This window comes from Dipodomys merriami, unplaced genomic scaffold (genome assembly GCF_024711535.1).
Source record: "Dipodomys merriami isolate MVZ:Mamm:240054 unplaced genomic scaffold, mDipMer1.0.p SCAF_26, whole genome shotgun sequence".
Classification (NCBI taxonomy): domain Eukaryota; kingdom Metazoa; phylum Chordata; class Mammalia; order Rodentia; family Heteromyidae; genus Dipodomys; species Dipodomys merriami.
The window spans coordinates 12,817,877-12,843,627 of NW_027204048.1; the positions used below are offsets into that span (position 1 = coordinate 12,817,877).

Consider the following 25,751-nt stretch of genomic DNA (forward strand, 5'->3'; position numbering starts at 1 on the left):
TGTTCCACTTCCTGATGTAGCTAGGATTACAAAAGAAAGCCAGGAGTGCCTGGCTCTAAAATGAATTTAAAGGTACAGAATTAGGATTGTCAAGCGTCTTCATGATACCTTCTGATCTTGCTGGCTCTGATAAGTCATTTTCCTAAAGCTATTTATAATGTTTAATCTCTGTGGAGTAAATATGGGGGCTTCTTGCCAGAAATAAGGGTGGAGTCAGAGGCTTGGTCGTGTAAGCCTGTGTGTATCAGCCATACATGTAAGACTAATGCTTTCAACTTCACAAACACTTGTTACACACTTCAGATTTTGATGTGGCTGTGTGTGTGTGTGTGTGTGTGTGTGTGTGTGTGTGTGTGTATGTGTGTGTAAAGCAAGTTTATTTTTTTGTTTGTTTTGGGAGTTGTGGGGCTTGAACTTGGGGCCTTGGTGCTATCCCTGAGCTCTTTTTGCTCATAGCTAGAGCTCTACCCCTTTGAAGTATAGCACCACTTCTAGTTTTCTGGTGGTTAATTGGAGATAAGAGCCTCATGGATTTTCCTGCCCAGGCTGGCTTAGAACTTTGATCCTCAGATCTCAGCTTCCTGAGTAGCTAGGATTACAGGCGTGAGCTACCAGCTCAAGGTTTTATGTAAACAGTCTGGTCTCAAACTCTCAGTCCTCCAGCTTCAGCCTCCTGAATGCTAGAATTACAGGTCTATACCTTCATACCTGGCATTAAACACCCTTGGTTGAATTATAGGATAATAGTAAGATTATTCAGGATCTCTATTTGCTGATTTATTTGAATCACTTATGAAAAGTATTGTGCTAGGTCTGTTTACCATGAGCCCCAGAACCCCTATTATGTTACCGTCATTGGGTTCACACTTATATATTACCTCCTTGACCACCTCTGGGCGGATTCAAAGAGAGGGAGACAAACACTGACCAATGTTTGCCTTACATGATCCAGTTACAAAACCCTGGCTCAAAGGTTTATCCTATGGGAGGTGATTGTCAGAGCTGGGAGGCGGGAAGGTGGAGCGGTGGCCACATAGCTCAGGCCTGCAGCAGGTGCTGGAAAGGGTTTCAGTAGAGACACTAGACTTTGGCTACATCCTCATTTTGCTTTGGGAAAGGCCCTGGTGAAAATAAACAAAAAGCTCAGGTAGCATTTTGTGATCATCTCTCTTTGTCTCTCTCTTTATTCCTGTTTTCCTTTCCTGTCAGGTAAACACACAGGACTTCAGAGGGCTGGTACGGGAGGATGCTGTTCTCTACCTGTTAGAAATCCCCAAAGGTGAAATGGTGAGCATCCTGGCTCAGAGCCGCGCTGATGGTAAGCAAGTTTCGTTATTTACTTTCCTTGGGGGAGGTGGAAAGAATAAAAGAGATTTCTTGAGCTGAAAGAACAGGTCGAGGTGTGTGTATAAATTATGATTGATAATAATAATTATATGATGTAATTGTGTAATTATTATATATAATATAATGTATCCATATATAATTGATTATATTATATAATTATATATAATGGATTATATTACATATAATTATTTTTATTTATTTATATTTTCTTATGGAGAAAATTTGGGTGCCTTAAACTTGGTACAAAAGTGTTTATTTATTGAAGTAATTTCACAAGTTGAGTGAATTGGAGCCCATCTGCTTTTCTAAACAATGATATGTGTCTTCAAGTTCTGCCTGAAGTTTCTATTAAATTTTCGAGATTATTATTATTTTTTTTTTTTTTTGTCGATCATGGGGCTTGAACTCTGGGCCTGAGCGCTGTCCCTCAGCTCTTCAGCTCAAGGATAGTGCTCTACCACTAGAGCTACAGTGCCACTTCCTCTATTAAGTTTTCATATGACAAGTGTAGCTGATAGCTCCAACTGTAAACCTTACCCTTTCTGGGCCTTATTCTGTCTGGAAAGTGGGGTGGGTTGCAAGTTTATTTCCTGTTGTTTCAGAGGGTTAATTGGCAGCTCTGTTCGCTAGAGTTCTGTATAGAAGCAGAACCAGTAAGAGCTAGGGAACCAATAGGAGACATACACTTACGAGGGATTGACTGGCATGGTCATGGAAGACGGGAAATCACAGATCTACAGATGAGTTCTTAGGATGAAGAAGGCTCAGCAGAGCTGATGGTTAGTTCTGAGAGAAACGGAAGGCCTGAGAACCAGGAGAGCTGAGAGTGTAGTACAAAGGGAAGAAAAAAGAAAACTGACATCCTAGTTAAAAGGCTGTTAGGTAGGAAGGATTGTTGTCTCTGGCCTGAGAGTAATCCACCACAGCCCAGGCCTGTAGCAATGTGCTGAGAGTGGCTTTAATAAGACACCAAGGACTCATAGCCTGGCTTTTGTTCTATTCAGGCCTATAGTTGCTTGGATGAGGCCTACCCTTGTTAGAGAGGGCACTCTGTTTTACTTACTCTATAACATTAATCTCATCCAGAAAACATTTTCCCATAAACACCTAGAATAATGTTTCACCAAATATTTGCACACTTGATACCCAGTCAGATATGATGTTAGTTTTGGACCTTCTTTCTGTTGGAGTCACGATTCTCGTAAAATCTCTGCACTGAGATTACTGCATGGAGAGAGGCAGGAGGGGGTGATCGGATCGGAGACGGGAGAAGCCGGTAACACAGCAAAGATCTTCAGCTCAGCCAAATGCTCCAAACTGTGCTTTTGCCTTTCAGTGTATAGAGACATCCTGGCCTGTGGCAGAGGGGACTCGTTTTTCATAAGAAGCCACTTTGAGTGTGAGAAGGAGACTCCACAGAGCTTGGCCTTCACCAGGGGGGAGATCTTCCGTGTGGTGGACACCCTGTATGACGGCAAGCTGGGCTACTGGCTGGCCGTGAGGATTGGAAATGAATTGGAGAAAGGCTTAATCCCCAACAAAAGTCGGTATGGGTCTCATTACGCAGTTCCACACACTCTCAGACTCTTCTCCCAGCAAAAAGCAATGGCCAATCGGAAATCACACGTGACTTCATAAACAGTTCTCTTATCGAGAGGACCTGGAACTAATAGCTACAGCTGGTTTGTCATACTTAGCATCCCAGGGAGGTGGCTGCACTTGGCTGTATGTGACAATTTTTCGCCACCATGCGCAATCCACATAAGCTTTCCTTCAGTGCTCATTCTACAGAGACACTTATGCCCTCCAGGGAATGCTTGCTGCCTGGTGGCCACATGGAAGCTGGAAAAGATGGCTTATGTTTTAGGAGTTCCCAGTGTACTTACTTATACCTATTATTATAACTATATTCTCCAAGAACCACCAAAGTCTCATAGACACAAAAACAAAGAATTGTCTCAACAGAGCAAAATTTACTTCTGCAGAAGGGTGTGCTATCAATCAGAAATCTGGCAAGCAAGCACACAGAAGAACCCGCAGTGTGTTTCTTATTTGTCCCTAATGCGGCAGGCCCCACCCCTCTGCTCAGATTGGTTGAGTTGAGGTTGTGATTGGCTGGTTTGAAGTGGTTTCAGATGTATTTATATAAAGTGATGGTTAAAAGATTTCAAAGGCAGATTAATAGTGCACAAGCAGTCTCATAACATACTCTCTGCTATTCTTTTTTTTTGGTCAGTCGTGGGACTTGAACTCTGGGCCTGGGCGCTGTCCCTGTGCTCTTCAGCTCAAGGAAAGCGCTCTGCCGCTTGAGCCACAGCACCACTTCTGGTTTTCTGGTGGTTTATTGGAGATAAGAGTCTCACGGACTTTCCTGCCTGGGCTGGCTTTGAACCGCGATCCTCAGATCTCAGCCTCCTGAGTAGCTAGGATTACAGGCGTGAGCCACCGGCAACTGGCCTGCTATTCTTAAACCTCTTGAGATGTGTCTTAGGAGGTGTATCTTAATTCCATCTTGGAACCACCAGTTAAGATAAAATGTTACATTCCCAGAATTCTTCTTTATCCTAAAGCAGAGTAATCAACAAGAGCCTAGCCACTAGGTCAAAGCAGGAACTTTTAAGCAACCCACATGGATAGAAAAGACAACCTTTCTCACACTGTATATCTATCAAATGAGCCAAATACAGCATACGAAGTGCTGAGCTACTTCTGGTGCATTTCATAGGGGCCCCACCCTTCTGCCTCTTAATTGAGAAGTAGAAGATGCCAAGTTTCCCTCTCTGAAATCTTCCCTAATCCAAGTGATGGCATGCACATGTGCTCCATATCCCGGCTTTAGAACTCACTTCCCATGGTGTTTTTCTTCTCAGAGCGGAACAAATGGCTAGTGTCCAGAATGCCCAGAAAGACAATGCTGGGGACAGGGCCGACTTCTGGAGGATGCGTGGCCAGAGGTCGGGGGTGAAGAAGAACCTGAGGAAGAGTCGGGAAGACTTAACAGCTCTGGTGTCTGTGAGCACCAAATTCCCAGCTTACGAGAGGGTATTGTTGAGAGAAGGTGAGGAAGCCATGTGGGGCAAGGCAGGGGCCCCCCATTTTCCCACATCATCTCCTTAAAAAGTGGGGTATATTGTTAGAATCATTTGAACAAGGAGCCTTACAAAAAAATGAGCTCTCCAGATGCTTCAAACGGAAGCAAATGTCTACAACCTAAAAAAAATTATTTAATACCAAGTTCCAAAGTTTTTGTATGTTACCCACAGCAAAGTTTTATAAATGATTAGGATATGTTACTTACTTTTTATTTGTGTATATATACCAGTACTTGGGCTTGAGCTCATAGCCTTAAGCTCTCTCTTGGCTTTTCTGCTCAAGGAGGGCATTCTACCACTTGAACCATACCTCTGCATTCAGCTTTTTGCTGGGAAATTGGAGATAGGAGTCTCTTATATTTGTTTGCCTCAGCTGACTTTGAACCATAATCCTCAGATTTCAAACTCCTGAATAGCTAGGATTTCCAGGAGCCACACCAGACCCTGGCTGGGTATTGAAAGCATATTTCTTAGAAAAGAACTAGGGTGGAAAAATGCAATCTTAATCATTTATTTATTTGGGTGATTTTTAAAAGCCTATATAATACTTTTGCTTTTTATTTTCTTCTGAATGCATATTATCTTTTTTTTGAACTTATTTTTAAAATTACCTTTTATGTAGTAGTACATAGGGAGATGCCATTTAACAAAGCGGTTTATGAATGCTTCAATATTCTCACCCTTCTTTGACCTACCCTTTCTCTACTTTTCTTAATTTTGTGATATATACAATCCGCTGTTTTTGTTTTTGTTTTTGTTTTTTTTGATCAGTTGTGAAGCTTGAACTCTAGGCTTGGATGCTGTTCCTCAGCTCTTTAGTTCATGTTGAGTGTTCTACCACTTGAGCTAGAGCACCACTTCCTACAGTCCATTCTTGACTGCATTCTCCCCTCCTTACCCCCTTCATTCTTCTAGCCTTGTCCTCTTGGCCTCCTCTTGAATGCACCCATTTTCTGATGTTGATTTTGTTGGGCTTTGACTTGGTTTTTCTACAAGATTATACTATTTGAGCTCCATCAACAGAAATAAGGACAAAAACCACATGATCATCTCAACAGATGCAGAAAAGGCTTTTGATAAGATCCCACACCCCTTTATGGAGAAGCTAGGAATCCATGGAACACTCCTCAGTATAATAAAGGCTATGTGTGACAAACCTATAGCTAGCATTATGCTTAATGGCAAAAAACAAAAGCCATTTGCCCTAAAATCTGGAATGAGACAAGGATGCCCATTCTCTCTATCCCTCTTCAACATAGTATCAGAATTCCTAGCATAAGCAATAAGGCAAGAGGAAAACAGAAAGCGGATCCAAATAGGGAAAGAAGTAGTAAAACTAGCGTATATGTCTGTTCATGACCTTTGTTTTCTCATTGCAGCTGGTTTCAAGAGACCGGTGGTCCTTTTTGGCCCCATTGCTGATATAGCCATGGAGAAGTTGGCAAATGAGTTACCAGACTTCTTCCAAACTGCTAGTGAGTGTCTGCCAATGATGTATTTCTCTGAAAGTATTCGCTTTGAAAAACTTAACACCTAGAAACATTGAAAGAGTAATGCTGAGATGACAGGCATGCAGTACTACACATATTCAAGCCTTTTTTTTTTGGTTGTGGTGGGGCTTGAACTTGGCCTGGGTGCTGTCCCTCAGCTCTTCAGCTCAAGGCCTAGCTCTCTACCACTTGAGCCACAGTGCCACTTCTCATTTTCTGGTGGTTTATTGGAGATAAGAGTCTCATGGACTTTACTGCTTGGTCTGGCTCAGAACCTTGATCTTCAGATCTCAGCCTCCTGAGTAGCTAGGATTATAGGCATGAGCCACCGGCGCCTGGCTTTAAGCATTTCTGATCAAGGAAATTCAACCTGTATTTAGCAGAAGTATAATTATAGATACTAAATAAATTAGTATTTAGTATAGTTAGTATTTTATACAAAAATTTAACATTTTTTCCCCCAGTGATCCCTATTATATCCTCTTTTAACTCTTTTTGTTTTCAATTCGGGGTACAAAGAGTGATTATACAGTTGATATTTCAGGTTTGTTTTTCTTTCTTTCTCTTTTTTTTTTAATGATTTCTGTTAAATCGTTCTGGTCCCCATCTTTTCCTAAATAACTTGGGACAAGTTACAGACTGCAAACCAGTTGACTCATAGAATTGACCCCTGTTGGCCTGGCTTAATCATTTCTTCATGGTTAGAATTAGTTAAACAGGCCTGGTGTACCTCTGTGGTAGAAAGCTCTTGCCTGGCATGCACAAGACACTGGGTTTTATACATAAAACACTGAGTGCTGTAAATCTTCCCCACTGCCCCCACGAGTCCTCTAATCCCGGATGTGCCATTACTGTACTGAAGTTAAGTTAGAGCCTTTGGTTGTCATTGATTTTCACACCCCTCCCACTCCCCCATTATTTAGCCATAGTTTTGCTTTTGCAGAGACGGAACCGAAAGATGCAGGATCTGAGAAACCTAATGGAGTTGTTCGATTAAATACCGTGAGGCAAATAATTGAGCAGGTGAGGAAAATCATCCAAAGTCCATGTTATTAGAACAAAAGGGATCATGCTTTGCCAGTGTCTTGTGTCTTTTAGAGTAGAATCTCAATTCTGATCATCATAAATGTTAATTGTTTATGCAAAAAAGAGCCATCTCACTGTGTCTGTGGCAATCAGGTTTTGTTTTTTCCAGAATTCTCAATGTTGTACCAAATAACCTGTTAATTATAGTTTTCCCCTCATTTGGGGTGAGGCAAATTCTAGACCTTTGATAAATGCCTAGAATACCACTCAGTACCAAATCCTAAATATACTTATGTATAGTATGTATGTACCTACCTATACATTTATATATTTATAAATTAAACTTTACCATACATGTGTATATATACACATGTGTATACATGGTAAATTAGGAATAGTCAAGCAGCAATAACTATTAATAGAATTGAACAATTATAAAAATATGCTGTACTAAAAGTTACATGATAAAATCTAAGGATTGTGTTCAAAGTCAGCCCAGGCAGAAAAGTCAATGAAACACTTATTTCCAATTAACCAGCAGAAAGCCAGAAGTAGAGTTGTAACTCATGTGGTAGGGCATCAGGCTTGAGCTTTGAAAAAGCCAGGTGAGAACACAAGGCCCTGAATTCTCTGTCCCCCTCCCTCCCTTCCTCCCTCCCTCCCTCCCTCCATCCCTCCATCCCTCTCTCCCTCCTTCTCCCCCCCCCACACATACACACACACACACACACACACACACACACACACAGTACTACACTCACCCTTTTTCTTTGGCTTGCTGTTAGCTTTGAATGAATGAAACTGGAAGGTAAAACCATATATGCATACAGGGGGACACTGCAATTCTTTTTGTTAGGGTTCTTCTGATTGTTAATATCGAAGTAGGCATAATGTGGAAGGGAATGTGTTCAGGTTTAAATTCACATGTTTGATGATGTGGTACAGCCTTTACCTAGGGAGGCAAACTGATACTGTGGTACTTCACCTGTCCCTAACAGGACAAGCATGCACTCCTGGACGTGACTCCCAAAGCTGTGGACCTGCTGAATTACACCCAGTGGTTCCCGATTGTGATTTTTTTCAACCCAGACTCCAGACAAGGTGTCAAGGCCATGAGACAGAGGTTGAACCCAACGTCCAACAAAAGTTCACGGAAGCTATTTGATCAGGCCAACAAGCTCAAAAAGACCTGCGCCCATCTTTTTACAGGTCAGTGAAATTGAAAATAAATCCTTGAATCATCCAGTATGTAGAATGTTCAAGTTTCTGTTTGGGGGACATTTAAAAAATAATGGCAACAAGTTCCTACCATGTTTGTAAGTGAATATATGCAATGATGGTTAAGAGGGAGAACAAGAAAGATCAATGAGTGTTGGGAGAGGTGGGCTGGCTGCTGTTCTAACTTCAATCTCAGCCTTTCAGTCCTCCACAGAAATTATAGCTTCATCCAACGGCCAACTATCACTCCATGATGGCGCTTTTTATGATCACCTGTACACAGTCACAATGACAAAATTCCCAGCGCAAATGCCATTTTGGGAGGAGTCATAGCAAGATTTCACATTCTAATTTGAATTGTTTTCTTCTTTCTCCTGCTTTTGTTTGTACTTATTAAAAATATCCTCCCTCTCCCCAATAGAAACTTGAATACTCCGGATGTTAACGATTCAAGGATTTATTCTGTATTTTATTCTGATGAGAACATTGTGACTGTGTCTTAAAAAATGAATCCCTTGCCTGGCACTGGTAGCTCACGACTGTAATCCTTGCCACTCAGGAGGCTGAGACCTGGAGGATCGCAGTCCATATGACTCTATAACCAGTTCACCAGCAAAAAAGCCAGGCTAGAATTATGGGTCAGTGGTAGAGAACCACCCGCTATGAACAAAGAAGCTGAGCAAGCATGAGGCCCTGGGGTCAAGCATTGATACCAGCATCAAAAAAAAAGAAAAGAATCCATTTTCAAGATACATACTAAATACTTACAGGTCACTTAATAAAATGTCTAAAACTTGCTGACAGAGAAGACAGGAGATGGAGTACAGATACAATTGGCCAGGAATGAATAGTTGTTGGTGGTGATTGTTGTAGATATGAGAATTCAGAAAATTGTCCTCCGCTCTTATATGTGTTTAAAATTTCCTCCACAGTAGGTAGGATATTATTTTCAAGTCCCCGAGGTAAATACTCATCATACAGGTTGCTTATACTTCCAAAGTAGTGTAACTATCTTAGTAATTAAGCATATGTACTATCTATATAAATAAATGACTGTTGCTGTGAATAGTGTACAGTTGAGACTTGGAGAGAGCTGCATAAATTGGAGGTGGGAATCAGTGCTTTATTCTGAGGGGGCAGCATATGAGGCTAGAGCATGCGTATAATATCCATAGGGCTGGGCACTGGTGACTCACGCCTATAATCCTAGCTATTCAGGAGGCTGAGATCTGAGGATTGCGGTTCAAAGCCAGCCCAGGCAGCAAAGTCTGTGAGACTCTGATCTTCAATAAACCATTAGAAAACCAGAAGTGGCGCTGTGGCTCAAGAGGTAGAGCACTCGCCTTGAGCTGAAGAGCACAGGGACAGTGCCCAGGCCCACAGTTCAAGCCCCACGACCACCACCACCAACAACAACAAAATAAATAAATAAATAAAATAATATCCTTAGGGTAATGGCAGCTCTTGAGTTCAGTGTTGGTCATCAGCCTTTGCCATTGGAGTCATATCATAGGGAGTGGATGGGTAGTGTCCACAACTTAGACAATGCAGCATCTTGTAACTGAGTGATAATGTAAACAACACACCGGAGAAAGTGGTCCATCACTAGCTATTTTTTGTCTCAGCACCTATCATGAGGTTGAAAGTTTGAAGGAAAAATAAAACTACAGTTTGGGATGAATACACTTTGTGAACACTTCATTTTCTCTAGATATATCTTCAGTATAAGGTGCTGGATAACAGATCTAAGAGCTTCAAGTTCGCTATCCAATACGTAGTCTTTTATAATTTTTTTTTCAGATTGTGTGTGTGTGTGTGTGTGTGTGTGTGTGTGTGTGTGTGTGTGTGTACACCTGCCTGCACACATTCATGCACCAATACTGGGGCTTGAACTGAGGGCCTGGGTACTTTTTTTTTCAGATTTTGTGTGTGTGTGTGTGTGTGTGTGTGTGTGTGTGTGTGTGTGTGTGTGTGTGTGTGTGTGTGTGTGTGTGTGTGTGTGTGTGTGTGTGTGTGTGTGTGTGTGTGTGTGTGTGTGTACACCTGCCTATACACATTCATGCACCAATACTGGGGCTTGAACTGAGGGCCTGGGTACTTTCCCTGAGCTTTTTTGCTCAAGGTTGGAGCACTTGTGCCCACAACTCCATTTTGACTTTTTTTTTTTTTTTTTTTTTTGCTGGTTAGTTGGACATAAGAATCTGATAGACTTGCCCCCCTGGGCTGGCTTTAAATTGCAGTCCTCAGATCTCATCCTCCTGAGTAGCTAGGATTACAGGCGTGAGCCACTGGTGGTTGGCTAAGACTCGGATTGCTTCCCCATGCCCTGTAATTCACACTCGCTCACAATCCACTTGCCCAGGTTGAGATTGATAATGTATACCTGCCAGAAATCCTGCTTTTCAAACTTGAGCATCAGAAACTTTTGGCAGTATTAATACTGGATGGTGTTCATGATTTTATATTTACAGCACTTCTGTGATAGTGAGAGACTACTAGAGTTGCTTTGATGAGCACACTAATTTGAAGTCAAGTTAATGTTGCATGCATCATCATTCGGCTCAATATCCTGTTTTTGCAGAATAAGGAAACCCTGTTCCCTACCAGAGAGATTGTAATTATGACAATATTAAAATCTCTCCCTTTATGATCTTGATGGAACAAGAGTTACTTTATTTTGAGAATCACCCAATGCAAGTTGACTGCTCAACCTGAACCAACATGCCTAGCTTGCTTCCAACCCTTAACAGTTAAAAAAAAAAAGTTTTTACTATAAAATAGACTTACATATACATGCCACCGAAATTACTGTTTTTACAAAAAGCAATGTTTGAATTTCCTGTGTTTTCAGGAACTTCAAATGTGTCTCTCCTAGTTTGAAGAGGCCTCCTTCATGTTAAATTGTGGTATTGGAAAGTGTCATGAGAGACTCAATCTATTTTCATCTTCTTGCTAGGCATTATTAAAGTGAAATTGGTACCTGAAAGAATACTGAAACTATGTGACCCTGTAGTGTCTTTTACCATCACCTAAACGCACGCGCATGTGTTGTACGTGCACACACACACACTTTTTTGTTGTTGTTTAGTGTTTGAGAAAGCTCAGAGGAACAAAGTGATATATAGATATAGATATTTCTATATCTATATCTGAAACCCAGGTTTGAACTCAAGGCCTTGCATTTGCTAGGCTGGTGCTCTACCACTTGAGCTCTGCCTGTAGCCAAACTATCGGCTGGTTTATTAGAGATAAAGTCTAATGGACTTTTCTACCCCGGTGGCTTTGAACTGTAGTCCTCCAAATCTCAGCCTCTCAAGTAGCTCGGATTACAGGTGTGAAACACTTGTTGAGTCTGTTGAGCATTGGAAGCAGTGGGAAAATGATGGATCCTGGCAGGGCCTCTTGCTGCTGCTGCTGCTCCTCTGTTTAGTCAAGGTCTGGTTGTTGAGGGAACCACACAGGTAATAGCTTTATTGATATGCAATTTACCCTAGCATACAATTTATCCCTTTAAAGTACATACTTCTTATCTGGGCACCAGTGGTTCATACCTGAACTGTGCAAACCACTGGCACTGTATTTCTTTCTTCCTCTTCTTTTCCTCCTCCTCCTTTTCCTCTTCCTCCTCCTCTTCCTCTTCTTCCTCCTCCTCCTCCTCCTCCTCCTCCCTTTTTAATATGTCAGTTGAGGGGCTTGAAGTCATAGCCTGGGCACTGTCTGTGAGCTCTTTTGCTCAAGGCTAGCACTCTACCACTTTGAGTACAGCACCACTTCCCGTTTTCTGGTAGTTAATAGAAGATGAGAGTCTCAGGGACTTTTCTGCCACAATCCTCAGATCTCAACCTCCTGAACAGCTGTAAGTGTGAGCCACCGGCACCTAGCTTCTGTATTTCTTAAATGGAGCTTTTAACTTTAGATTTTCTGTATGATAAATATAGACCATACTTAGACAACTCCCAACAGAAAGCATTTGAAGGCTGCTTCACATTCTTTCTACATCTAGTGCAGGTCATTTATTTATTTTTCCTCTAGAGTGCTTAATCTCACGTCTATATTTAAGTTCATGGCATCATATTTTAGCTATGAGACAATAATCCTTGTTAAGTACCAGGGTAAGGACACCAAAAATCCATGCTATCAAGGTTCATTTTCCTTGGGTTGTTCTGTACATCAGTTTATTCTCGCACTGTAAATAATTAGTGAGCAAAGAAATTAGAAACTCCCTCGGGATTTTTCCTCCCAAGGTCAGTGTTGGAACTTCCCTAATGAAAGAAAGTTGAATGTCACTTTAAGGAAAACTGAAAGCACAGTTGCTTACAAAGTTTGCTTAATGGTCCTGTTAGAAGTGATATCTATGTCTGCCCTTTGAAAGCCTGACAGTGTAACTTGAAAAAAAAAAAACACCCTAAATCAATACTGGGAGCATGACTCAAATGGTAGAATGTCTGAATGCACCAATCCTAATTTATCTACAATCTGACACTGCTAGGCCCAATTTATTAGTTTTGGATTCATTTGCTTACCTAGTTTATCTGTATTAGGTTGATAAAGATATATTGAGCCCAGCAATGGTGACTTGTGCATGTAATCCTAACTACTCAGGAGGCTGAGGTCTGAGGATCATGGTTCAAAGCTACCAGTCGGGTCAGGAAAGTCCATGAGACTCTTAACCACTTAACCACTAGAAAACGGGAAATGGTATTGTAGCTCAAGTGGTAGAGTGCTAGCCTTGAGCAAAAAGAGTTCAGGGATAGTGCCCAGGCCTCAAGTTCAAGCTCCATGACCACTAACACAACAGCAAAAAAGATATACCTGTTGGTATGTTTATATCTAGGCTCTAAATTGGTGTTTCTAGATGTACTGTGTATTGTAGCTGTCAAGGCCACTGGCTCAGAAGACAAATGTCTGAGTTGATATTCAGCTTCTTTACTTAGTGTGAGGCCTTGGCTTGTTCATTTCACCACTGAGCCTTAGATTCTTATGGGTGAGATGTGCTCCCTAACTTGGAATGAGCTAATCCTGTAACATACTTGCAGCAGTGCCTGGTTGACCCATACTAACCATTATCATGTAAGATATATATTTCGTCAGAATAGAATGAAGCTGATTTCCTTGGTTAACTTTAATTTATTGGTTCACATATTCTAAAATGCTTAAGGCTGTAAAAAACAAAAAGTAATCATACTAAATTGTTCTTTGAGTATTTTATTAGATGTGGACACGAATACTTTAATTTTTGTAAATTTACATGCATCTATGCAATGGTCTTTAAAATGTTGTCTTTTTGTTTTAGCTCCATTATCTGTGCTCCTGCAAACAGACTATCTATCTATCTATCTATCTATCTATCTATCTATCTATCTATCTATCTATCTATCTATCTATCTATAAATGTATGTATATATATATATTTTAGAGAGATGAGGGTATGGCTTAGTGGTAGAGTAATTGGCTAGTACTTGCAAGGCCCTGAGTTCAACCCCCAGCACTACAAAAATTTTATACACAGATATTCTGAAAATAAACCCATTATGCCAACCTTACAATATCTGTCTATAATGTAAACTACAACAGCTAGATGGTTAATAGTTTTACTTACATTCACTTAGAAGAATTCAGTGTTCATGTATATTCAGACTTCCTGTATTTCCAGTTTTAATTCGATGTGATAGGAATAAGTAAGGTTTTATGCCCATAGCTTCCTGAATAAACATTGCTGTGTGAATCAATGCAGACCTTTTTGCAGTCAAATGCTCTACTACTGTATACCTGCCCTCTTAGCAAGTCTTCTTGTTGACATTTCTCTAGCCACCATCAATCTGAATTCGGCCAATGACAGCTGGTTTGGCAGCTTGAAGGACACCATTGAGCATCAGCAGGGAGAAGCAGTTTGGGTCTCTGAAGGAAAGGTATGTGGCCTAGATTCGCTGCTGCGAGGTGAGCGTTTGTGTCTTGAATCTTTCCTCAAGAGGGCAGTGAATGTAGCAACACCATGTCCACTGGAAGTCATGCCAGCCTGTGTGTTCATGAGGTCTGAAACAATGTGAGTTCTCCGACAACGTTAAAAAAACAAAAACAAAAACAAATGAAGGGGACTTTTCAAAAGAAAAGCAGAATGTAATGAATGCAATCCTACATTCACTTCCCTTTTACTTTTAACGTAGTAACTAGTTACTGTATTCCAAGTACGCTAATCAGAGCTTACAAGATCTCATGCTGTGTGTCACAGCTTACTAAGACCATGGGACACTTAGAGTGGAGATGAAAGGCAGGGAAGAGAACCATGGGGGTAAAAATACGTTAAAAATCAATACAGAAGAGCAAAGCTAATAGATGTGGAATTATTTTGTTTAGAATGAGAGGTTGGCAGAGAATGCTACCTAGTTCTATGAGTTTGGATGGCCCAGCATCTATCTCATATGGAAAGAGAGAGACGAAGGAAGGAAGGAAGAGCAAGAGAGTTATACAACCTGTAGCTCTCTTTATTCCAGGAGCCTTCAGTATTAGTGTTGCATACCAGAGCTGAATTGAGGTAGTGTGCAGGCCTTTAGAGTGACAGCTTTGTCACCAAAGTGACTGACTTCTTGCTCTTTTGGACACTGGCTGTTTGGATGAGGGCATCTAGCATCTGGTGTTACCACGTGCTTAGAGTCTGCAAGGTTTGAGGGTGTCCTCTCTCTGGACATTCAGATTTGAAGATACAGCCTCTGCCCACAGAGAGCCTTAAGGAGAGTCTTAAGGATAAGTAGAGGAGTACATAGCATAAGGTGGTGTGCATTTATCACCAGGAAGACAGGTGCCAAGAGAAAAAGCTAAAGAAGAGCCACATAGGGCAGGAAACTCTCAGCGAGCGGAGGGAGGCCTGGCTCAGGTGCCAGTGATCTCACTGATAGGCTGGAGGGTCCCCAGTTTGAGTCCCTGCATAGAAGTGGACGTAGTCACAGCGTCGGCTCAGAGCCAAGTGATTTCAGAAAAATACAGGTGCCTTCGCTTTGTGGCACATGTCAAGACCTTGGACAACCGGGCCGTGCCCTCGGGGAGTTTCCTTGAGCTTCTTCCCCCCAAGCTCCCAGGAGCCATGTCAGGCCCCACTGACCCTCCGAAACAAATTCCTCTAGATGGAAGGGATGGATGATGATCCTGAAGATCGCATGTCCTACTTAACCGCCATGGGCGCGGACTATCTGAGTTGCGACAGCCGTCTCATCAGTGACTTTGAAGACACCGACGGCGAGGGAGGCGCCTACACTGACAATGAGCTGGATGAGCCAGCGGAGGAGCCGAGGGTGTCTTCCATCACCCGCTCCTCTGAGCCGGTGCAGCATGAGGAGGTGAGGCAAGGCAGGCCCACGCGCTGCGAAGCCACGGGCCAGAGAAGGAGACTGCAGTGTCTCGCTCCCTTCCTGGGCACCGCTGTTAACTCAGGGTGCGGTGGAAGGGATGCGGAAGTTGGAGCAGGTGGCCGTTAGGGAGTACTTCGCTCTGAGTCAGTGCCTGCGAGGTTGTGGTTCCTTGGTTCATGGAACAGAGGACCCAGTAGGTGGCATTGGAAGAGGCTGAGTGGCCAGCAGTCAGCGCTTCCCTGCTCTCAGGTGTGACAGGTGACAGGAATGGCTTTTGGGGCCAGCTGTGAAAATCACAAGCAGAATGTTCTTTTAAAACACGACGTTGCTATATTTGCTTGTAACCTTTGATTAGACCTCTCTCTCTCTCTCTGTACTCTTAGGAACCCTGGCCTTTCTTCTCCATCTGTCTTTAACCTTCTAATCTTGCCATTGCTCGTGAGTGTTTCCCCATCAGTTTCCTTCTCTCTTGTATTTATTTCAATTTTTTAAATTGACTTTGTGATTGATTATGCCTCGGATCACATGTACTATGTACCCGTCAGCTAGTGATTGACAGCTGACATGTCTTAGAAATTGCATCAATAGGCACTGATTAATTTAGGAGCAGAACGATTTGTTGTTCATCTCAGCGGACACTGGCGTAAGATCTTTGTAGAATCAGTGATCCAAACGTGTTTGGGTAATTATTGGTATGGACTTCTTGTTAGCAATTAGGCTCATTCCAGGGAGTGATTTTTTTTTTTGCCATGAAGTACAAACAAAACCCCCAAAATATAATAAGTTGAAGTGGGGAACCCATCACCCCAGTAATACAACATTAGCATATACTAGGCAAGTTAGGAAGAGTAACTTCACTTCTGAATCTTTATGATATAAGTGAAGTATTGTTTAGAAATAGCAGTGATTATTTTTAACTTTAGGAGGATTTTTTTAAAGTTGTATTTTAAAGGTAGAGCCCCCTGCCTTGGATGCAGCCAGTTTTATAAACACATCTCAAGCATTGGCTAGTTAAAGGTTCCCTGGTTATTACTCAGCAGATCAATGTCAGAACTTCTCCAGGTTCGCAGAACTCCAGCAAAGCAGGGTGCGGACTTCTCTCTGCCTGGATGTTCTTGTTGTGAATGAATCTTTATGTTTTGTAGAGCATAAGGAAACCCAGCCCAGAGCCACGAGCTCAGATGTGGAGGGCTGCTAGCAGAGATCAACTTAGGGACAATAGCCCACCTCCGGCATTCAAGCCAGAGCCGCCCAAGGTACGTGGCTGGGAAGGAAAAAGAAGCTCCAGAGGCCCCATGGGTGTAGCCGGGAGGAAGCATGCACGCGAAATGGTGTTGGTAATGGTTTGACTCCCTGTGTTCAATATTAGATCCTATCAATCCTTTTGGGTTGATGGATAGATTCCTGCATAAGGAAGAGAAAAGTTAGAAAAGAAAGACAACATTAAGAGAGCAGACAGTCTGGTGATAATAATAAGAGTTATCCCCAGGTGCTGGTAACGCATGCCTGTAATGCTAGCTACTCAGGAGGTTGAGATCTGAGGATTGAGGTTTGAAGCCAGCCAAGACAGAAAAGTCCATTAGACTTCTCACCTCCAGTTAACCAACAAGAAAGTTAGAAGTGGAGCTGTGCCTCAGATGGTAGAACAATAGTGAGGGGGGAGGGGAGAAAGATTCATTCATTTATTTGAGGAAGAGTAAAAAATTGACAAATGATGCATGCTAGAATCACCATTCTCGAAATCAGTTTCTCTTTTTCCTGTCAAATGAAAGTCTTCTGCCCACAATCTAATTCAGATGTATCAGCAATCAGTACCACTGTTTAGAATGCTTCTCTGTGTGAGGACAACTTCATTTATTGAATTAATAAATTGTCATCCCAAACAGAATCAACATGAAGACACAGTGGGAGGGGGGTGCATATATCATATGATTCTTCACCCCCACCCCGTCAGAATCAAAGCTATGACTACAAGTCTTTCTTTATGTGCTGGTCCAAAACAATTTTTTTTTCCTATCTAATTCAGTAATTTAGATGAGAAGAAAATCAGCCAGTTTTATGAGTAATTAGTGAGCTATACAATTATGCATCAGGGACAAACTGGGAAGCAGGGCTAGAAGTCTGCTCCAGTACTAAATTATTCAGGGTCTTTTCTATCTCTAGCAATTGCTACTGCCCAGCCCCCGAGTCCAATACTTCTCAACACCTTAAGGTAGGCTCAGGATGCCCAGCTAAGGGCCATTTGCCCCTGCCATATTTGATTCCTTGCCAGAATGGTATTTGTTGATCATCTTTGGAAACTGATCAGGAAATGGAGTGTGTTAAATCACTAATGTTGATTAAAAAAATAATAACAAGACTCAAAAACCCCAAGGAAAAACATGTCATTGTTCTTCGCAGGCTAAAAGCCATAACAGAGAAGATTCTTATGACTTCTCCAAATCCCAGGAATACAAGCCAAACTTCGCAGCTGTGGCTGGGAATGAAATTCTCACGTCTACCAAAAGTTGCCCTCCCCCGGTCGCAGCGAAACCGGCCTTTGGTCGACCTGTCTTGAAGCCTTCCACTCCTGTCCCTTCCCCTGAGGGTGGGGAGGCAGAGGAGAGTAATGACGAGCAAGAAAACACTCCCAAATCAGTCCTGGGCAAAGTCAAAATATTTGAGAAGATGGACCACAAGGCCAGGCTCCAGAGAATGCAGGAGCTCCAAGAAGCCCAGAATGCCAGGGTAATTCTTTATAAATTACTACACAGTCACAGCTTATCCACAGGAAGAGATTGAAATCACTTGATTGGGCTAGGATGTCACTCCGTGGCAAAGCACTTGTCCTGGGTTTGATCTCCAATACCCAAAAGAAAAGAAAAAAAATACTGTTAAAAAAAAAATCAATGTAAATTATTTGATTGATTTCAGCGCAGTGGTACACAGTCCTATTGCCCAGACAAGACAGAAATGATCAGGTGCACAGTACTGGGTGTGCCAATTTCAAATCCATTTTCCTTCTACTCAACAAGCCCTAGCTGACAAGATGAATAGGAGCCTGCTCTCCGTACTTTATTTACAGTACTGGGGCATGAACCCCCCAGTAGGGTAGCTGGAGACCATGCGAGGAATTGGGCGGGGTCTCATTCTCTCTTTCTTGGTGCTCTTTCCTCATTATCACAGCTGGAAATTGCTCAGAAACATCCGGATATCTATGCGGTTCCTATCAAAGGGCCCAAGCCCGAAGCCGGCCTGCCCAACTACATGAGGTAAGAGTGTACAGCGAAAGCCCCCAAAAACTGGGCCCGCTCTGCCATTTGGACTTGAAGAGAAAGAATTTTCTGTTTTAGGGTTTCTGAGTGACAGGTGCTACTCTCTTTACCCAGTGTCACCTTTAAATTGTCCAGATAGCAGAACCAAAATCCACGATCATTTTCCTCTTGGCAGGTGCCTTGTGGTGGATGGAGCCCAATTGCATTAGGTTGCGTTAGGGCCACAGAGGAACAGAAGTCCTAGAATTTAGGCCTGTTTGGTCACTGTTTTCTGGCTCTCAGCCAAGTTCTTCCATTTTTCTTTGCTTTTTTGTATCACCAGCATAGTCAGGCCACTGTGCTGAGCTGAGTTTGAAGGCACGGTCACAAGCAGCTGACCAGCATAGGTAAGACAGAGTAGGAGTTAGCCCAGCTTCTTCCTTTGGACGTCATAAGTTGCATGGTTTCCCGCCTCTGGGATTAGAAAAGAAATAAAGCACAAACTCTTTTTGTTTGTTTGTTTGTTTTGTTGGTTGTGGGGCCTGAACTCTGGGCCCGGGCGCTGTCCCTCAGCTCAAGGGTAGCACTCTACCACTTGAGCCACAGCGCCACTTCTGGCTTTTTCTGCTTATGTGGTGCTGAGGAATTGAACCCAGGACCTCATGCATATGAGGCAAGCACTCTACCACTGAGCCTCCTTCCCAGCCCTTTTCCATTTCTTTTTTTCTTTTTTCTTTTGACACCTAGCCTTTTAATCACATATTCTTGAAGCCATTCTGACCACTACTAGGTTTTCAGCAGAAAACTAGAGGCATGGGCGGAGATGTAGGGTGGCAAAGCCCTTGCCTAGCAAGCGCAATGTCCTGGCTTTGATCCCCAGTACCAAACAGAAAAGAGAAAACTAGAGGCATTTTTGCTACCCAGGGAACAGCAGCCATTGACCAGGTGGATGCGGCAACAAGGGGGGCTTGGCATAATCACTAATGCTGGCAGAGCACCTCACTGGGTGAGGGTAGCAGAAAGCTGGGGATCCTCCAGCTAATAGGGAACTCTGAGATTAAGGGAGCTTGTGGCTTGCTTCCTCATTCACTACCCAAGTGAGTGACCTTGAGTGACCTTGGCCCGTTCGCTGTCCCGTCCCCGCTACCACCTGAACCTGGTTGATGGCAGAGAACGCTCGGGGATCTGAAAGTGGTCTGTGAAGCTGGCGTTCATGGCTCACACCTATAATCCTAGCTACTCAGGAGGTGGAGATCGGAGGATCATGGTTCAAAGCCACCCTGGCCAAAAAAAAAATAAAAAGCCAGAAGTGGAGCTGTGGCTCCATTGTTAGAGTTAGGGTTAGAGTTAGGTTAGGGTGCTAACCTTGAGTTAAAATATAAAAAAGGTATAACAATACTCAGGCCCTGAGTTCAAGCCCCAAGACCAGCACAAAAAATAAAAACAAGAAACAGACACTTACCCTACTGGAGCCAGTGGCCAACCATTCTTCCCTCTGCTCCCCCGGGGGGTGCTGGAGGACTGGCAGCGCCCTCGGACCCGTGTAACCCCCTCACCTGTCAGTTCCAGACCCCCTGAGCCACAGAAAGGACCCTCCAGGCTTTACCAGGACACCCGGGGAAGTTTTGGCAGTGACCCCGAGGAGCAATATCGCCAGCAGCTGGCTGACCAAACAAAACGGGGTTACTACAACTCGCCCTCCAGGTACCGAGACACCGAATTATAGATGGGGTACCATGGACATTCGTGTGGCATCCGATGGACATTCCTTCCTCTGAGGCCTCCTGAGGAGAACTCCAGTTCAAGGGCACTGTGGAGATGGGACCGGGCTAACTGTAGGCGCTGTTGATGCCACTGGGATAGCGCAATTTGTTACGACATGGCTCTGTGTGTGTGTGTGTGTATGTGCGTGTGTATGTGCGCATGCGCGCGCACGGGGGCGAAGCTCAGAATTAAGAACACCACCACAGTCTGATACTGTCACTGACTTGGCTTCTGTGGACCAAAATCTGTATTAATCCTTTGTGAATTTTTAAATATGTATATTAAGGAGCAATAACTTCTTCCTCATTCACGGCTGCCTTCTAGCGCTGTTTCACTGTGAGGCAGATGTGAAAAGAGAAATTAAAAAACAAACTGTCGGATTCAGATTGTTTAAAGAAGTATTTTATGACAACTCTCTTAAGTGCCTTTGATGCGAAGTGTCTTTAAATTCTCTTCCTTTGAAGCTCTATGCAAAGCCATAGTGGACTAAAACTTTATTTTGACTAAATTTTGATACCAGTTTAATAGCTATGTTTTCCCCCTGCCCCGCGTCCTCTTCAAAGCATTTGTCTTTGTGATATTTTCCGTAAATTTTGATTGTACCCAGAAGAGTTGTACTTGGTAAGTCTGGCTGCAAGTGTTAATAAAAAGCAGACCACTAGCAGACCCAGAAAATAGGGAGATTTTTGGTGTTGTTTGTTTAAAACCATGTGCTATCCCAAAGCAGATACTTGAGAAAAATGTATTTTATTTCCACAAGTGTATGGATCGACAGCAGTTTTATAATTTAATAAATGGAGTACCTTGCATTAAATAAATTTGCTTTGTGGTGAATTTCTACATTTCTTTCATTTGTGGGGGACAGTTTGGGGGCAAGAGCCCAGGGCTTGAGCTTGCTAAGTGTATGCTCTATACCTGAGCTACACCTCCAACTTCCTTCTCTGTGTGTGGGGGGGGTGTGTGGGGGGGGAATGGAGGCATGTATTAAATCAGAAAGAATGACACTGCCCCATTTGTAAGGAAATGGAAAGACTTGGAAAAAATCAGATTAAATGAAGTAAGCCAGACCCAAAGAAACAAAGGTCCCTTGGTCTCCCTTATTTGCAATTTGTATACGTCTATGAGAACCTTAGCAGATAAGCAGACTAGCTCAATAGCTATGTACATTTGACTATGTAAGAGGTTGCTAAGCGAAATGAACTCCAAGATATGGACATAAGAGATTTTTATTTGTTGTTGTTGTTTTTAATGTACTGTGTGATTTTTTTTTTGTTTCTGTTATATGTTTTTCCCCCTTATGGTATATCTTCTGTTGTTATTGTTTGATTTTGATACCCTGATATTGTATATACAGTTATTTGAGTTAGGGAAGGGAAGGGGAACAACAGAGCAGTAAGACAGAGGACAAGGGGGAACCAATGCAACCATGATATTCACAAGACAAAATGTTGGAAACAATCTTACAACTTGGGGGAGGTTGGGGGGAAGGAAAGTAGGAGAAAATTGAGGGAAAGGGTAACAAGGTTGACAAGAAATGTACTCATTACCTTACTTATATAACTAAAACTCCTATGTACACCACCTTGACAATTAAAAATTTAAAGCTGGGTGCCAGTGGCTCACACCTGTAATCCTAGCTACTCAGGAGGCTGAGATCTGAGGATCAAGGTTAGAAGCCAGCCCAGGCAGAAAAGTCCATGCGACTCTTTATCTCTAATTAACCACAAACCAGAAGTGGTACTGTGGCTAAAGTGGTAGAGTGCTAGCCTCGAGTACTAAAGCTCAGGGACAGTGCGCAGGCCCTGAGTTCAAGCCCCCAGTAACTACAAAAAAAGGAGGAAGAGGGGGAGAGGAAGAGAAGGAAAAAAGAAAATGCTCGCTACCCATAACTCCAGCCCTTACCATTTTGATAATTCTCCCTCCCACTAAATACTCATGAATATCTATGAGTGATACTTGAGGGTGCATTGTATTTGCAGTTTAGTTTTCTATTTTTTTCTGAGTAATGCTCTATCAATAATGTGCCTTTCTTAAGGGGTTGGTTGCTCATGACTATAATCCTAGTTAGGAGGATCACAGTTCAAACTAGCCCGGGGCAGGAAAGTTCAGAGACATAAATGAAAAAGCCAAGTAGGAGCCTGGGGCCTTGAGTTCAAGCCCTAGCATCGACATACACACACCGAAAATTAGCTCATGTTGTACAGAACAGTGAAGAGAACCTTGTGGTCAGCTACCTTTCCCACCAGCATAGAAATGGTTTGCCATTCTCTATCAGACTAAGATCTACATATTTAACAGGTAATTCATTTACTCTAGGAGCTTTGATCAGTTATGGTCCACTAAACAGCCATTATGACAGTTACTATGTTTAATCCAACTCTTTTGTAGATCATTAGAAAGATTAATTCTTTAAAGTTGGGCTCTAATGGGGAGGCATGGTAAGTCATTTAAAATGAATTCAATGTCTCTGTGCAAATAAAATACCATGGAATGACCATGCCCCCCACCCCTACACACACACACATACACCCTGAAAACATTTACATGGTGAATTCTCTGACTTGCATGATTCTTCATGGGGCTTGATCTCTGGGCCTGGGCGTTGTCCCTCAGCTCTTCAGCTCAAGGTGGGCGCTCTACCACTTGAGCCACAGTACCACTTCTGGTTTTTGGAGTAGTTTATTGGAGATAAGAGTCTCACGGACTTTCCTGCCCAGGCTGGCTTTGAACCACGATCCTCAGTTCTCAGCCTCCCGAGTAGCTAGGATTACAGGTATGAGCCACCGGTGCCAGGCTGGTATGTTCATTTTATAAGTAACACAGCTCCGCCACTGCCTCAGAGTCCTGCCACTAAGAAATCACAGAGATGATTTGGATGCAGCTTCCTGCTTCTGAATCTAGTGCTCTTCTTTCTACATAGAGAGGATTTCTCCAAATAATTTGTTGAGCGTGCTGTATGGGTTTCTCTTTAAAAACTCAGGAGGCTGAGATCTGAGACTCACAGTTAGAAGCTAGCCAGGCAGGAAGTCTGTACTCTTATTTCCAATTAACTACCAGAAAACTGGAAGTGGCGCTGTGGCTCAAAATAAATACCCTGTTTATTTATGCTCATATTGAGGTTTGGACTCAGTGCTTGGTCTTTTCACTTGAGAGTGGAGCTCAACTCCATGGGTCATACTTCTATTCCTGGCTTTTCGCTATTGTCGAGTGTCTAGAGAATTGGTCTGCTTGGACTGCCTTTAAATCTTGGTTCTCAGGTCTCAGCCTCCTCAGTAGCTAGGATTACAGGCTTGAGCCACCAGCATCCAGCTTCGTCCCCTCATCTTAAGTAGTCACCATGGTACCTGCCTGTAATCCCAGAGGAAGAACTGATAGGTCTGTAATTCAAGACATCTTGGCAAAAGGGAGAGACTGAAATAAATAAATAAATGAAGTTGGGGCTGGGAAGGTGGCTCAGTGGTAGAGCGCTTGCCTTGCATGCATGAGGCCCTGGGTTCAATTCAGCACCACATAAGCAGAAAAAGCCAGAAGTGGTGCTGTGGCTCAAGTGGTAGAGCGCTAGCTTTGAGCTGAAGAGCTGAGGGACAGCGCTCAGGCCCAGAGTTCAGGCCCCACGGCTGACAATAAATAAAGTTTTGGAGGCCCACATGAGGGTAAATAGATGTATAAGAGTTTCCATGATGCCACTCTCAAAAGAAAAAGGCTCCAAAGCTAAGCAACCACAAAACACCCAGAAGTACTGAAATACTCTGCTCCATGACAGAATTCTTGTTTATTTGTCTTTTGTTTTGTTTTGTTTTTCGTTTTTTGTCGGTCATGGGGCCTGAACTCTGGACACTGTCCCTCAGCTCTTCAGCTCAAGACTAGTGTTCTACCACTTGAACCCTAGCACCACTTCTGGATTTTTCTTCTTATGTAGTGCTGAGGGATTGAAACCAGGGCCTCATGCATACAAGGCAAGCGCTCTACCACTGAGCCGCCTTCCCAGCCCGTTTATTTGTCTTTGTTGTTGTTATGATAAAGGTGATGTACCAGAGAGGTAGGTCTTATTTTTGAGATGAGGATGTATTATGTTGCCCAGTGTGACTGCAAGCAACCTACCTGTCTTAGTCTTTGCTGTAGTTGGGACTACAGGCAAAAGCCACCATACCCACTTCAGCGTCCTAAAGTTAATGATGGCGATCTTCTGACACACAAGAAGAAACAAACTCTGTGAAGGCCAAGACTGCCTCACCAGACCACCTTGTCACATCCAGCTCCAGAAATGTGTCGGGGTGAGGGGATCCCCGACAGGGCTAGGGTTAGCAAAGATTTGAGACTGAAGATCTTTGTTCCTTGCTTGACTTGTAGGGTCACATTCCAGATGTCCTGGGTGAGGGCTTGTGCTATCAAAATGTTGACATTCCAGAGGTAGCACAAAAATGACAAAGCTCTGGGGTGCTCCATGAGGAGGGCCCTTGAGACTTGAGGTGTGTGTGTGTGTGTGTGCGTGTGTGTGTGTGTGTGTACACTATTTCCTCAGGCTCAGCCTGTAGAGGTGGCAGATACCTTTACCCGAAATGACCTGCTGAGAAGAGAAGGTATTCACTGCATGGATTTCCAGACCTTGAATGGGGCCTATTGGACAGAAGATGCTGAGTAAAGTAAGATCATGTCTCACCTGACAATCCAGCAGTCTGATGGTGGAATGCTAAAAACAGGAAGAAAGAGCCAGAATCAACCAAGACTGTAGAGACTAGACTTACAGAGAATATTGAATAGTGGCTCCTTGAACTTGGATTTCCTCCCTGTTCTGCAACTTCTGAAATTCCTTTTAACCAAAAGTTCAGATAGCTGGGCGCTGATGACTCACACCTGGCCTGTCATCCTAGTTACTCGGGAGGCTGAGATCTGAGGATCGAGAATCAAAGCCAGGCAAGGCATGAAAATCAATGAGACTCATCTTCAAGGAACCACCAGAAAACCAGAAATGGAGCTGTGGCTCAAAATGGTAGAGCACTAGCTTTGAGCAGAAAAGCCTGAGTGCCCAGGCCCCAAGTTCAAGGCCCACAACCAATGACAAAAAATAAGTTCAGATGGAAGCTAACAGGGCCTAAAAAGCAGCCCAGAACAATGCTGGAAGGGAGGGGATACTTCTCTTCTCAAACCTAGGCTTTCCAGATGTTTCCCTCTCTTCCTTCCACAAACACATTCTCCTCTCTGTTGCCCCAAGGGTTCTGGGAGGACTGGAGACAGAGT

General features: G+C 43.1%; 1 protein-coding gene across 4 annotated transcripts in view; it reads left to right on the forward strand.

Annotated features, from left to right (window-relative positions):
• Positions 1-21,347, forward strand: part of Tjp2 (tight junction protein 2) — a 120,260-nt gene extending 98,913 nt beyond the window's left edge. For 2 of the 4 annotated variants that reach the window (XM_070035703.1, XM_070035700.1), the window contains 12 exons: positions 1,210-1,318; positions 2,684-2,894; positions 4,218-4,405; positions 5,819-5,914; positions 6,873-6,952; positions 7,954-8,164; positions 13,982-14,082; positions 15,292-15,504; positions 16,662-16,772; positions 17,917-18,243; positions 18,682-18,767; positions 20,313-21,347. In XM_070035703.1, coding sequence (XP_069891804.1) covers positions 1,210-1,318; positions 2,684-2,894; positions 4,218-4,405; positions 5,819-5,914; positions 6,873-6,952; positions 7,954-8,164; positions 13,982-14,082; positions 15,292-15,504; positions 16,662-16,772; positions 17,917-18,243; positions 18,682-18,767; positions 20,313-20,475 — 1,896 coding nt within the window. In that variant the 3' untranslated portion in view covers positions 20,476-21,347. The remainder of the gene's footprint in view (positions 1-1,209; positions 1,319-2,683; positions 2,895-4,217; positions 4,406-5,818; positions 5,915-6,872; positions 6,953-7,953; positions 8,165-13,981; positions 14,083-15,291; positions 15,505-16,661; positions 16,773-17,916; positions 18,244-18,681; positions 18,768-20,312) is intronic. The other 2 variants (XM_070035702.1, XM_070035701.1) reach the window with 2 other exon arrangements.
• The last annotated feature ends 4,404 nt before the right edge of the window (positions 21,348-25,751 follow it).